The 14,374-nt window shown below is 40.7% G+C and overlaps 1 protein-coding gene and 1 gene segment (V, D, J or C); both read right to left on the bottom strand.

The window, feature by feature from the left end:
- Nucleotides 1–14,374, bottom strand: part of LOC128374361 (immunoglobulin lambda-1 light chain-like) — a 168,882-nt gene that overhangs the window by 17,404 nt on the left and 137,104 nt on the right. The gene's annotated exons all lie outside the window — the stretch shown is intronic.
- On the bottom strand, nucleotides 7,597–8,244 carry LOC128374367 (immunoglobulin kappa variable 4-1-like). The segment is given in 2 exon segments: nucleotides 7,597–8,043; nucleotides 8,141–8,244. Coding segments are annotated over 2 exon segments (417 nt in total).

Genomic DNA, 14,374 nt, shown 5'->3' with positions numbered 1-14,374 from the left:
TAAATGTTGCAGTAATGATGTTTCTTGCTTGTTGATTTTAATGTTTCAAACAAAATAAAGACGTGTTCATCAAATCAATGATATTTGCAGCTTTATTATTATTATAATGATCATATTAATCTCTCTTAATGATAGCAGTGTTTCCATTAAATGTATAAAAACTGATCTCTCCTCAATATAAATGGATTAAACAATTAATAAATCAATACATTTCTGAATCAGCCAGATTTCTTAAGTTCATGGCTCTACGGTTCAATAGATCCTCTGTATCACTTCAAAGAATAAACATGAATTCAACAGATTGTTACTCGATATAGCGACATGAATGAAAGATGATGGTGAATGATGAATTTAAATGAAGGATATGTAATTATGTGGAAACTCAGGAAACTTGTAAGTTTTACCTTCAAAGAAAATTTGAATTACTCGATCTGACATCAACCCTGGATTAAAGCAATATTTGGATCCTACTTTCATCGATGGAGGGTCTCAGCTGTCCGTCCTTCAGAACCACGCATACGACCAACCAAGTGGAAGATCTCAGAGAGCGTCGGAGGTCCGGGCTGGGTGAAGATGGTTCGGGTCGGCTGGCCTTCTGTCAGACTGCCTGGTCCGCTGGTTTCTGCCTGCAGACTTTGTTCCTCTCAGTTATGACGAGTCGTGGGGTTGACAGACGTTTATCTGCCCAAAAAGTTCTCTCAGGTTGATGAAAGATGGAGGAAAAGTCCAATTTAACTAGTTCACTGTTTAATAACTTTCTGGAGAGATCTCAGCGTTGGCCACACGTCAAAATCCTCAAAAATGTTAAAAACAGGCTGAATGCAAAACTTAATGACGTGTTTACTTAAAGGGTCTTTTCTCTGTACGTTGCTGGTGAAAGTTACAAGATTACAAAAACTTAAGAAAACTTAGATAAAGAATAACTAAAGATTGTCATGACCCGGCCCAAAGGAGATGACATAACAGGAGAGACGCAGTGCATGGCCGATAGAAAAATATATTTATTTAAATAAAGTAACACAAACTAAAGTAACCTGGGTATGAGGTGTGTATGTCAGTGGTGTCAGTCATGTCAGTGTGAGTGTATTGATCATATATTGTTACGTGCCGTGTGGTTTCCTTGTTTCTTTTCCTTTTCTTTAGGTACCGCCCTCCTCCCCCCACTGTTTAGCACAGCTGTGGCACATCAGGCCTGCCAGTTAAAACCCCTGGGAAGCTGGTGCCGGGGCAGTTGGCCTTCCGGCAGTGTGCTGATCGGAGCTGTGTGCGTGTGTCCAGTGTCAGAGTCTAGTGTTTCTGTTCAGCGGCGTGGTTTGACTGCCTCATCATCTTCATCAACCGGTTTCCCTTATTTTGGAAGCTCGTTCTTAGTTTGACCGTTAACAAATTGAGTTTTGATTTGATCTCTGGTGTTTTATTAGTATATTTTTGGTTGAGTTGTTTTGCTTGTTACTTCCCCACTCCTAGACATAATCGGGGTCGTAACATATATGGTGGAGTGTTGTCAAGTAGAAATGAATGAAACGCCAAAGAAACCAAAGAGGTGCGGCCACTGGCACCTTCATCCAGCTGGAACACCGGGCCCAGCTGCTCCCGATCAGGTTGATGGAGTCAGCTGATCACCTCAGAAAAACACAAACCATTTCATCAGCAGAGTGAATTATTAAGAGAATAAGATGAGGCGACTAAAGTAAGAATGTGTGGGGTGAAGAAAAGAGAAGATGAGTAGAGCCAAACCTGAAGCAAAGCAAAGCCGGTTTCAGTACATCTGGTTTTTGTCCTGGGGAGGGCTCGTGTGTCAGCCAATCAGATTCATCACAGCTACTCTGAGGATCTCATTTCCAGCTTTTTACTGCAAAACTTTTCATCATCATTCATTCAGTATTTGATCCTGATTATAAAAAGCATACTATAACCTATTAACACTTAATATGATCAAGCATAACACATTGTTATTCTACTCATTCCATGATAGATAATTGATTATCACCATAATGTAAGCATAACATCAGTGTAACACTTTCTCACATTAAGTAAACCTTCTCATACCAACATTTGTGTTCATGAAAGGATCTCCGATGAGTTATGACGTCCAAAGGAGACACCAAAATCTGTCTTTCGTTACTTTTATGTAGTTCTTGTCACTCTTGGTTGCTCCATGGAATGTTAATGGATCTTTGTTTGTCCAAGAGAGAGACCCTGTCAGTCTCAATCAAACCTGGTCCAATTTACTCACCTGAGGGTCAAAGGTGACTCTGACCAGATGATGTTCTGATCCGTACTGATGCTGTGTCCGCTACCTGTGTGTGTGTGTGTGTGTGTGTGTGTGTGTGTGTTCAGTGAACTGTATCAGTCTCTGCAGTAGCTTCCAGCTGCAGCAGTCAGTTCAGTTTCTGTTCAGTCTGACTGAGGGAGGTTTTTGTACGACGCTTTTTCACTGTGTGAACACATCCTGACTGTTGATTTCATGATAACTCTGACAGTAATAAACTGCTGCATCTTCAGCCTGAACTCCACTGATGGTCAGAGTGAAGTCAGAGAATGATCCACTGCCTGAAAAACGATCTGGAATCCCTGATTCTTGATAGGTAGCAGCAATAATGAGAAGTTTAGGAGCTTCTCCATCTCTCTGTTGGTACCAGGATAAATAGTGTAAGATGCTGAAAGTATAAACATCCTGACTGGTCTTACAGCTGATGGTTGCAGATCCGTTCAGATCAGCTGTCACTGCTGCAGGCTGAGTCACTGTGATCTGGCCTCTGGACTCTGAGGATACAGAGACAAAAACATAAAGCAGCATCATGGTTTTGTGGGCTTCATTTCAGAGGGACGGATGTTCATAGGAGAGGAGTTTGATTCTCTGGACTTTACCTGTGAAGCAGCAGCAGAGGAGAGTCCAGATGAGGACGGAGATCAAAGTCATGTTTTTGATGAGGAGGATTTCTGTGGCTTCTGTTGTCATGAAGGACAGCCGTCAGTCATCCAGTGTTCAACTCTCAGGACTATAAACTCTCCCAGAGCACTGGAACGTGGTGCTGCTGATGCAAAGTGGCTCTCTATGGAAATGCTCTGACTGACTCCAACAGGGACTTGGATTACTCTGATGATGCTGTTTAATCAATGGATCAATCAACTTATCACAGTATTGATTCATAATGTGTCACTGATCATTTTATGTAGATTTGCTTTGATGACAGCAGACACATTTTCTTTCAGTACATCTTCTGTCTGATTTAATTTAATATTAAAGGATCAATTTTACTTTCAGACAAATTTAACAATATATATGTAAACATGTGATTAACTGTTAAAAGTTGTGTCACTTTTTAATTGGATATCATATAAAATGAATAGTTTTTTAAAGCAGGAACTGTTTTAGTAGAGTTTGTTTGTGTCAAAGTCAGAGAGCCGTGTCTCTCTACAGTGAGAGGTTTTTGTACGACGGCTCAATGAGTTTGTATCACTGTGGTACACGTTCGGTGGAGGAACCAGACTGGAAGTTAACTGTAAGTACATTTAACTTCTAAATCATCTCAGATTCATCATTTATTATGTTTTCAGTCAATAAATTCAGGCTTTACTTCAATATTTTGGATTGTAGTTTTATAAATGTAATATTTGTGCAGTGATCACTACAGGCTTCACTGTAATACAGATAAAAATACATCAGATGAAAAAAGTCTTTAGTTACACAGAAATGATAATTCAGACAGTTTCTACATTCTTATTATTTATATTGTTCTTTAAAAGTACAGCTGCTTATTGAAGACAATAACTTGACTCATAATTGTGTCCTTATTATCTGGAAACATTTCATGTGTTTTACTCAGTCTTCCTCTCAGATTCATGAATTTAATGATCATTATTATTCTCACTATAGACAATGAATACCATAATATCTCTTGAGGTCATTTAAACACATGCTTATTTAGAAGGATTCATTTTCCAGCACTTCAAATATGAGTCAGTAGTGCAGTGTGTCTGTGTTGATGGTTCAGTATTGATAAATGTGTAAATGAGGAGAAAAAACTCATTTCAAACTCACACATGCTCAAGTAAAAGTGTTTCATTCTTTCTGTAATACATAACATGAAATGGTTTAACACTGATGTTTAAGTGTGTTACTGAAACTAAAGTAGGAGTTTTCAGTTTGAAACTTTTTATCTTTAGTACTGAAACCTGTCTGTTGCCATGGTTCATCAGTGATGCCTGTCTGTTGCCATGGTTACTGAGCTCAGAGAGGGAAGTGAAACAGCCAAGACCAGTTTGATCCAATGTGAGAAAGAGCAACAGAACCAGCAGCCTCCTCTGCTGCAACCAACAGGGTGGAGTTTATTTTCTCTTTGTATGAACTTTCTGCATGCTGTCTCTCTGTCTCCTCCTCCAGTGGGTCGAGTCGCCCCCACCCTGACGGTGCTGCCCCCCTCCAGCCAGGAGCTGCAGCAGGGGACGGCCACGCTCACGTGTCTGGCCAACAAGGGCTTCCCCTCAGACTGGAGTCTGGCCTGGAAGGTGGACGGCAGCAGCAGCAGCAGCAGCAGCAGCTGGGAGCAGAGCAGGAGCCCCGGGGTGCTGCAGGAGGACGGCCACTACACGTGGAGCAGCACTCTGAGGCTCACTGCAGACCAGTGGGGGAAGGTGGGCTCTGTGACCTGTGAGGCCACCCAGGGCTCCCAGACTCCACTCTCAGAGACACTGAGGAGAGACCAGTGTTCCCAGTCCTGACCTGACTCACTGGGACTCTGCTACTGCTCTCACTCTGATCTCTGCTACTCTGCTTTTTTCTCCCTCTGTCTCTTTAAATGTTGCAGTAATGATGTTTCTTGCTTGTTGATTTTAATGTTTCAAAGAAAATAAAGACGTGTTCATCAAATCAATGATATTTGCAGCTTTATTATTATTATTATTATAATGATCATATTAATCTCTCTTAATGATAGAAGTGTTTCCATTAAATGTATAAAAACTGATCTCTCCTCAATATAAATGGATTAACCAATTAATAAATCAATACATTTCTGAATCAGCCAGATTTCTTAAGTTCATGGCTCTACGGTTCAATAGATCCTCTGTATCACTTCAAAGAATAAACATGAATTCAACAGATTGTGACTCGATATAGTGACATGAATGAAAGATGATGGTGAATGATGAATTTAAATGAAGAATATGTAATTATGTGGAAACTCAGGAAACTTGTAAGTTTTACCTTCAAAGAAAATTTGAATTACTCGATCTGACATCAACCCTGGATTAAAGCAATATTTGGATCCTACTTTCATCGATGGAGGGTCTCAGCTGTCCGTCCTTCAGAACCACGCTTACGAACAACCAAGTGGAAGATCTCAGAGAGCGTCGCAGGTCCAGGCTGGGTGAGGATGGTCCGGGTTAGACTGCCTGGTCCGCTGGTTTCTGCCTGCAGACTTTGTTCCTGTCGGTTATGATGAGTCGTAGGGTTGACAGACGTTTATCTCTCTCAGGTTGATGAAAGATGGAGGAAAAGTCCAATTTAACTAGTTCACTGTTTAATAACTTTCTGGAGAGATCTCAGCGTTGGCCACACGTCAAAATCATCAAAAATGTTAAAAACAGGCTGAATGCAAAACTTAATGACGTGTTTACTTAAAGGGTCTTTTCTCTGTACGTTGCTGGTGAAAGTTACAAGATTACAAAAACTTAAGAAAACTTAGATAAAGAATAACTAAAGATTGTCATGACCCGGCCCGAAGGAGATGACATAACAGGAGAGACGCAGTGCATGGCCGATAGAAAAATATATTTATTTAAATAAAGTAACACAAACTAAAGTAACCTGGGTATGAGGTGTGTATGTCAGTGGTATCAGTCATGTCAGTGTGAGTGTATTGATCATATATTGTTACGTGCCGTGTGGTTTCCTTGTTTCTTTTCCTTTTCTTTAGGTACCGCCCTCCTCCCCCCACTGATTAGCACAGCTGTGGCACATCAGGCCTGCCAGTTAAAACCCCTGGGAAGCTGGTGCCGGGGCAGTTGGCCTTCCGGCAGTGTGCTGATCGGAGCTGTGTGCGTGTGTCCAGTGTCAGAGTCTAGTGTTTCTGTTCAGCGGCGTGGTTTGACTGCCTCATCGTCATCTTCATCAACCGGTTTCCCTTATTTTGGAAGCTCGTTCTTAGTTTGACCGTTAATAAATTGAGTTTTGATTTGATCTCTGGTGTTTTATTAGTATATTTTTGGTTGAGTTGTTTTGCTTGTTACTTCCCCACTCCTAGACATAATCGGGGTCGTAACATATATGGTGGAGTGTTGTCAAGTAGAAATGAATGAAACGCCAAAGAAACCAAAGAGGTGCGGCCACTGGCACCTTCATCCAGCTGGAACACCGGGCCCAGCTGCTCCCGATCAGGTTGATGGAGTCAGCTGATCACCTCAGAAAAACACAAACCATTTCATCAGCAGAGTGAATTATTAAGAGAATAAGATGAGGTGACTAAAGTAAGAATGTGTGGGGTGAAGAAAAGAGAAGATGAGTAGAGCCAAACCTGAAGCAAAGCAAAGCCGGTTTCGGTGCATCTGGGTTTTGTCCTGGGGAGGGCTCGTGTGTCAGCCAATCAGATTCATCACAGCTACTCTGAGGATCTCATTTCCAGCTTTTTACCATGAAACTTTTCATCATCATCATTCATTCAATATTTAATCCTGATTATAAAAAGCATACTATAACCTATTAACACTTAATATGATCAAACATAACACATTGTTATTCTATTTATTCCATGGTAGATAATTGATTATCACCATAATGTAAGCATAACATCAGTGTAACACTTTCTCACATTAAGTAAACCTTCTCATACCAACATTTGTGTTTATGAAAGGAGAAATTATAATGACAGTTCTTCACATACACATTTATCTGTGATCGCTGTAATAGTTGTTACAGTGGAGGTTTCTTTAGGTAATTGATACTGATATAAGTAATTGGTATTGTGTTTATACTATACTATTTACTAAGATGTTCTTGTTTAAGTTTTAACACTAATTTTCTCACTTTCATGCTCTGTGTGGTTTCAGGAGACACAGAGGAGGGGAGGGGGGGGGGGGGGTCAGGAATGTGTCTTTTAGTTTATGATCGTGGTCTGTGTGACTCTAATCTGATGGAAGAAGTCTCTCCGATAAATTATGACGTCCAAAGGAAACACCAAAATCTGTCTATCGTTACTTTTATGTAGTTCTTGTCACTCTTGGTTGCTCCATGGAGTGTTAATGGATCTTTGTTTGTCCAAGAGAGAGACCCTGTCAGTCTCTATATCAAACCTGGTCCAATTTACTCATCTGAGGGTCAAAGGTGACTCTGACCAGATGATGTTCTGAGCCGTACTGATGCTGTGTCCGCTACACAATGCAACTAAATAGTTTCCTTCAGTTTCTTTCAGGTCATCAGAACAAAGTTGTGACTGTGTTTGTTCCACTGTGAGACCAAAAACATTATTACTATTATCTGTAATACAATTTATTTATTTATTCTGATTAAAGATATAAATCATATTGTTATCACATGTATATAGTGTTCTAAGTGTGTGTGTGTGTGTGTGTGTGTGTGTGTGTGTGTGTGTGTGTGTGTGTGTGTGTGTGTGTGTTCAGTGAACTGTATCAGTCTCTGCAGTAGCTTCCAGCTGCAGCAGTCAGTTCAGTTTCTGTTCAGTCTGACTGAGGGAGGTTTTTGTACGACGCTTTTTCACTGTGTGAACACACCTCCACTGTGTGTACTCTGACAGTAATAAACTGCTGCATCTTCAGCCTGAACTCCACTGATGGTCAGAGTGAAGTCAGAGTTTGATCCACTACCTGAAAAACGATCTGGAATCCCTGATTCTAGAGTGGTAGCATAGTAAATGAGAAGTTTAGGAGCTTCTCCAGTTTTCTGTTGGTACCAGGCCAGATAGTATTTTGAACCATATAAGTGAGTAACTTGTCTATTAACTTTACAGTCAATAGAGGCAGTTTGACCGAGCTGCACTGATTTGGCTGCAGGCTGAGTCACAACAACATTTTGTCCAACAGACCCTGAGGAGAGAGAAGAAACACTGGGCATGAGATGGTGAGGTGAAACTCAGCTACACACCAAATGATTTACACAGAACAGAAACATGATTTTCCTCACCCTGAGTGAAGCAGAGGAGAGTCCAGATGAGGACGGAGATCAAAGTCATGTTTTTGATGAGGAGGATTTCTGTGGCTTCTGTTGTCATGAAGGACAGCTGTCAGTCATCCAGTGTTCAACTCTCAGGACTATAAACTCTCCCAGAGCACTGGAGCATGGTGCTGCTGATGCAAAGTGGCTCTCTATGGAAATGCTCTGACTGATTAACAGAATCATCACATTTTCAAGTGTTATTTTTTGTTTCTTGCTGTAAACAATAAAGATCCTTTCATCAAATAATGTGTCTAAACATATTGTTTTATTAATATCTGCTGTCACATGTTACTGTGTTAAATGAGTCTTCACACACGGAATTTATCTGTAGAGAAGTTCAGAGGGATTTTATCATTTCATATCACTATTACATACTGCCCCCTGCTGGATAGGATTTGTATAGCATGAATTTCCATTTATAATGTTGTGTGTTTTCTCCCAGGTCCTGATCCAGTCTGATTGAGGGAGGACTGATATAGAGGGAGAGACATTTGACTCACACTCTCTTCTACTTCACAGCATCAGCAGCAGTTTGTGTTGTTTTTGTCTTGTTTTATTTCTTTATCTTTGTTAGTTGTCCGTGTGTTTGGTGGGTCTGGTAGTCCATTTAGTTTCTATGAGTAGAGGACAGCTCAGATCCTTCATTCCTTTGTGGACTAGTCTGGGTGTCTTCCGTCTGAATCTGAAATTATCATTAAACTCACTCTTTGGTCTTCCATGTTTATCAGTTGGAAGAACTGTGTATGTTATCTGACAGATAATGTCTTTTCGTGTGTTTGTATTAGTTTGAGCTTAAAGTTTTCAATCAAATAAGATCATAATGCATAACACTGAGTAGGAGTTTTTGGCTCGAAACTTTTTATCTTTAGTACTGAAACCTGTCTGCATGCCTGAGACACTGACAAAGATTCACTCCAGAACACAGGAGTCTTATACAGTCACAGAGTGGGTCAAATATCTTCAGTAGACAGTTTGAGTAGAATGTGATATCCTTTGTGAGGCACCTTAAATTATTCTGGACTATATCAATCATTCTTTGACATGTTTCTTCAGACTTTATGGTGCCCTGCTGAGTGGGGTATGTTAAGAGAAAATACATACTAACAGTTTTTAACACTAATTTTCTCACTTTCATGCTCTGTGTGGTTTCAGGAGACACAGAGGGGGGGGGGGGTAAAGTCAGGAATGTGTCTTTTAGTTTATGACCGTAGTCTGTGTGACTCTAATCTGATGGAAGAAGTCTCTCCGATGAGTTATGACGTACGAAGGAGACACCAAAATCTGTCTTTCGTTACTTTTATGTAGTTCTTGTCACTCTTGGTTGCTCCATGGAGTGTTAATGGATCTTTGTTTGTCCAAGAGAGAGACCCTGTCAGTCTCTATATCAAACCTGGTCCAATTTACTCACCTGAGGGTCAAAGGTGACTGATCAGATGATGTTCTGAGCCGTACTGATGCTGTGTCCGCTACACAATGCAACTAAATAGTTTCCTTCAGTTTCTTTCAGGTCATCAGAACAAAGTTGTGACTGTGTTTGTTCCACTGTGAGACCAAAAATATTATTACTATTATCTGTAATACAATTTATTTATTTATTCTGATTAAAGATATAAATCATATTGTTATCACATATATATAGTGTTCTAAGTTTGTGTGTGTGTGTGTGTGTGTGTGTGTGTGTGTGTGGTGTGTGGTGTGTGTGTGTGTGTGTGTGTGTGTGTGCGTGTGTGTGTTCAGTGAACTGTATCAGTCTCTGCAGTAGCTTCCAGCTGCAGCAGTCAGTTCAGTTTCTGTTCAGTCTGACTGAGGGAGGTTTTTGTACGACGCTTTTTCACTGTGTGAACACTTCCTGACTGTTGATCCAGTGATCACTCAGACAGTAATAAACTGCTGCATCTTCAGCCTGAACTCCACTGATGGTCAGAGTGAAGTCAGAGTTTGATCCACTGCCTGTAAAACGACCTGGAATCCCTGATGCTCGAGTGGTAGCATAGTAAATGAGAAGTTTAGGAGCTTCTCCATCTCTCTGTTGGTACCAGGCTAAACAGGGGGGTTTATTAGAATGCCATGTTGCAATAGCAACGTCCTGACTGGTCCTACAGCTGATGGTTGCAGATCCTCTCAGATCAGATCTCACTGCTGCAGGCTGAGTCACTGTGTACTGGCCTCTGGACTCTGAGGATACAGAGACAAAAACATAAAGCAGCATCATGGTTTTGTGGGCTTCATTTTTAGAGGCACGGATGTTCATAGAGGAGAGGAGTTTGATTCTCTGGACTTTACCTGTGAAGCAGCAGCAGAGGAGAGTCCAGATGAGGACGGAGATCAAAGTCATGTTTTTGATGAGGAGGATTTCTGTGGCTTCTGTTGTCATGAAGGACAGCTGTCAGTCATCCAGTGTTCAACTCTCAGGACTATAAACTCTCCCAGAGCACTGGAGCATGGTGCTGCTGATGCAAAGTGGCTCTCTATGGAAATGCTCTGACTGATTAACAGAATCATCACATTTTCAAGTGTTATTTTTGTTGCTTGCTGTAAACGATAAAGATCTATTCATCAAATAATGTGTCCAAACATATTGTTTTGTTAATATCTGCTGTCACATGTTATTGTGTTAAATGAGTCTTCACAAACTGAATTTATCTGTAGAGAAGTTCAGAGGGATTTTATCATTTCATATCACTATTACATACTGCCCCCTGCTGGATGGGATTTGTATAGCATGAATGTCCATTCATGATGTTGTGTGTTTTCTCCCAGGTCCTGATCCCGTCTGATTGAGGGAGGACCGATATAGAGGGAGAGACATTTGGCTCACACTCCCTTCTACTTATCTTTGTTAGTTTTCTGTGTGTTTGGTGGGTCTGGTAGTCCATTTAGTTTCTATGAGTAGATTAAAGGACAGCCCAGATCCTCCATCCCTTTGTGGACTGGTCTGGGTGTCTTCCCTTCTTTTTGTCCAGTTTTTGTTAGAAGTTGTTGGTTATTTTATTAATAAATGTGTTGAATGTTTGGCACTCTGGACTTTTTCATGATGTTTAAAGATGGAAAAGTTAAAGTGAAAGATGAAGTGAGAACATTTGAACAGAAGCAGTGAGTGTGTGCTCTTCATGTGTGTCCTCTCTGTCCTGCTCTGTACTGTATTGTTCTGTATTACAGCATGTGGATGGAGGAGCAGAGACAGGAAGCTAGTAGACAGATTGTGGGATTGACTGGTGTAATGCTGTACTGATGTGTTGATGAATAATAAAAGGCTGATTTATACCTCTGTGTCTGAGAGTCTGTATTTACACCTGTTGGAGCTCAGAGGATCATAAAGTCACTAATGTGCATTTCTTTCAAACGATAATCTTCATGTAGCTGCGATTCACAAACTGGAGACGCCACAAGAGCTTTGATCAGTGTGCAGCTGCTTCCTCATGTTCACTGGTCTCACTGAATATCTGCTCTTGCACTGGATCTTTTTCTTTTCATTAATGCTGCAGCAATGATATTATCCTCCTCTAACAGATCCACTACTGCCAGTCCAAACTTTGTCTTCAGCAGCGTTGTTACTGCTCTGTATAACAAAGTGAATATGAGAGAAAGTGAACACAGCTAGAACAGCTAACAGGTAGAGTCTACACAGAACTGTCAATCACCTGCTGAGCTGTGGAGACGCTTTGATACACAAGTTTCATTCAAGATTTAAAGAACCTGATGTTAAAAATGTAAAACTTCATATCACATTTCATATGATTGAAATATAATTAATGATGAAATACATGTTTTCACTGATTTTATGATTAATTCAATGTGACTAAATAATTTCATCATGTTATCGTCTGTGTGTGTGTGTGTGTGTGTGTGTGTGTGTGTGTGTGTGTGTGTGTGTGTGTGTGTGTGTGTGTTCAGTGAACTGTATCAGTCTCTGCAGTAGCTTCCAGCTGCAGCAGTCAGTTCAGTTTCTGTTCAGTCTGACTGAGGGAGGTTTTTGTACGACGCTTTTTCACTGTGTGAACACAAGCTGACTGTTGATTTCATGAACACTCTGACAGTAATAAACTGCTGCATCTTCAGCCTGAACTCCACTGATGGTCAGAGTGAAGTCAGAGTTTGATCCACTGCCTGAAAAACGACCTGGAATCCCTGATGCTCGACTGGTAGCACGATAAATGAGAAGTTTAGGAGCTTCTCCATCTCTCTGTTGGTACCAGGATAAATAGTGTAAGATGCTGAAAGTATAAACATCCTGACTGGTCTTACAGCTGATGGTTGCAGATCCTCTCAGATCAGCTCTCACTGCTGCAGGCTGAGTCACTGTGATCTGGCCTCTGGACTCTGAGGATACAGAGACAAAAACATAAAGCAGCATCATGGTTTTGTGGGCTTCATTTCAGAGGGACGGATGTTCATAGAGGAGAGGAGTTTGATTCTCTGGACTTTACCTGTGAAGCAGCAGCAGAGGAGAGTCCAGATGAGGACGGAGATCAAAGTCATGTTTTTGATGAGGAGGATTTCTGTGGCTTCTGTTGTCATGAAGGACAGCCGTCAGTCATCCAGTGTTCAACTCTCAGGACTATAAACTCTCCCAGAGCACTGGAGCATGGTGCTGCTGATGCAAAGTGGCTCTCTATGGAAATGCTCTGACTGACTCCAACAGGGACTTGGATTACTCTGATGATGCTGTTTAATCAATGGATCAATCAACTTATCACAGTATTGATTCATAATGTGTCACTGATCATTTTATGTAGATTTACTTTGATGACAGCAGACACATTTTCTTTCAGTACATCTTCTGTCTGATTTAATTTAATATTTAAAGGATCAATTTTACTTTCTGACAAATTTAACAATATATATGTAAACATGTGATTAACTGTTAAAGGTTGTGTCACTTTTTAATTGGATATCATATAAAATAAATAGTTTTTTTAAAGCAGGAACTGTTTTAGTAGAGCTTGTTTGTGTCAAAGTCAGAGAGCCGTGTCTCTCTACAGTGAGAGGTTTTTGTACGACGGCTCAATGAGTTTGTATCACTGTGGTACACGTTCGGTGGAGGAACCAGACTGGAAGTTAACTGTAAGTACATTTAACTTCTAAATCATCTCAGATTCATCATTTATTATGTTTTCAGTCAATAAATTCAGGCTTTACTTCAATATTTTGGATTGTAGTTTTATAAATGTAATATTTGTGCAGTGATCACTACAGGCTTCACTGTAATACAGATAAAAATACATCAGATGAAAAAAGTCTTTAGTTACACAGAAATGATAATTCAGACAGTTTCTACATTCTTATTATTTATATTGTTCTTTAAAAGTACAGCTGCTTATTGAAGACAATAACTTGACTCATAATTGTGTCCTTATTATCTGGAAACATTTCATGTGTTTTACTCAGTCTTCCTCTCAGATTCATGAATTTAATGATCATTATTATTCTCACTATAGACAATGAATACCATAATATCTCTTGAGGTCATTTAAACACATGCTTATTTAGAAGGATTCATTTTCCAGCACTTCAAATATGAGTCAGTAGTGCAGTCTGTCTGTGTTGATGGTTCAGTATTGATAAATGTGTAAATGAGGAGAAAAAACTCATTTCAAACTCACACATGCTCAAGTAAAAGTGTTTCATTCTTTCTGTAATACATAACATGAAATGGTTTAACACTGATGTTTAAGTGTGTTACTGAAACTAAAGTAGGAGTTTTCAGTTTGAAACGTTTTATCTTTAGTACTGAAACCTGTCTGTTGCCATGGTTCATCAGTGATGACTGTCTGTTGCCATGGTTACTGAGCTCAGAGAGGGAAGTGAAACAGCCAAGACCAGTTTGATCCAATGTGAGAAAGAGCAACAGAACCAGCAGCCTCCTCTGCTGCAACCAACAGGGTGGAGTTTATTTTCTCTTTGTATGAACTTTCTTCATGTTGTCTCTCTGTCTCCTCCTCCAGTGGGTCGAGTCGCCCCCACCCTGACGGTGCTGCCCCCCTCCAGCCAGGAGCTGCAGCAGGGGAAGGCCACGCTCACGTGTCTGGCCAACAAGGGCTTCCCCTCAGACTGGAGTCTGGCCTGGAAGGTGGACGGCAGCAGCAGCAGCAGCAGCTGGGAGCAGAGCAGGAGCCCCGGGGTGCTGCAGGAGGACGGCCACTACAGGTGGAGCAGCACCCTGAGGCTCACTGTAGACCAGTGGGGGAAGGTGGGCTCTGT

The sequence above is a fragment of the Scomber japonicus genome, chromosome 15 (assembly GCF_027409825.1).
Source record: "Scomber japonicus isolate fScoJap1 chromosome 15, fScoJap1.pri, whole genome shotgun sequence".
Taxonomy (NCBI): Eukaryota; Metazoa; Chordata; class Actinopteri; order Scombriformes; family Scombridae; genus Scomber; species Scomber japonicus.
The sequence above is the reverse complement of the archived record's forward strand: the minus strand, read 5'-3'. Positions and strand labels throughout refer to the sequence as shown.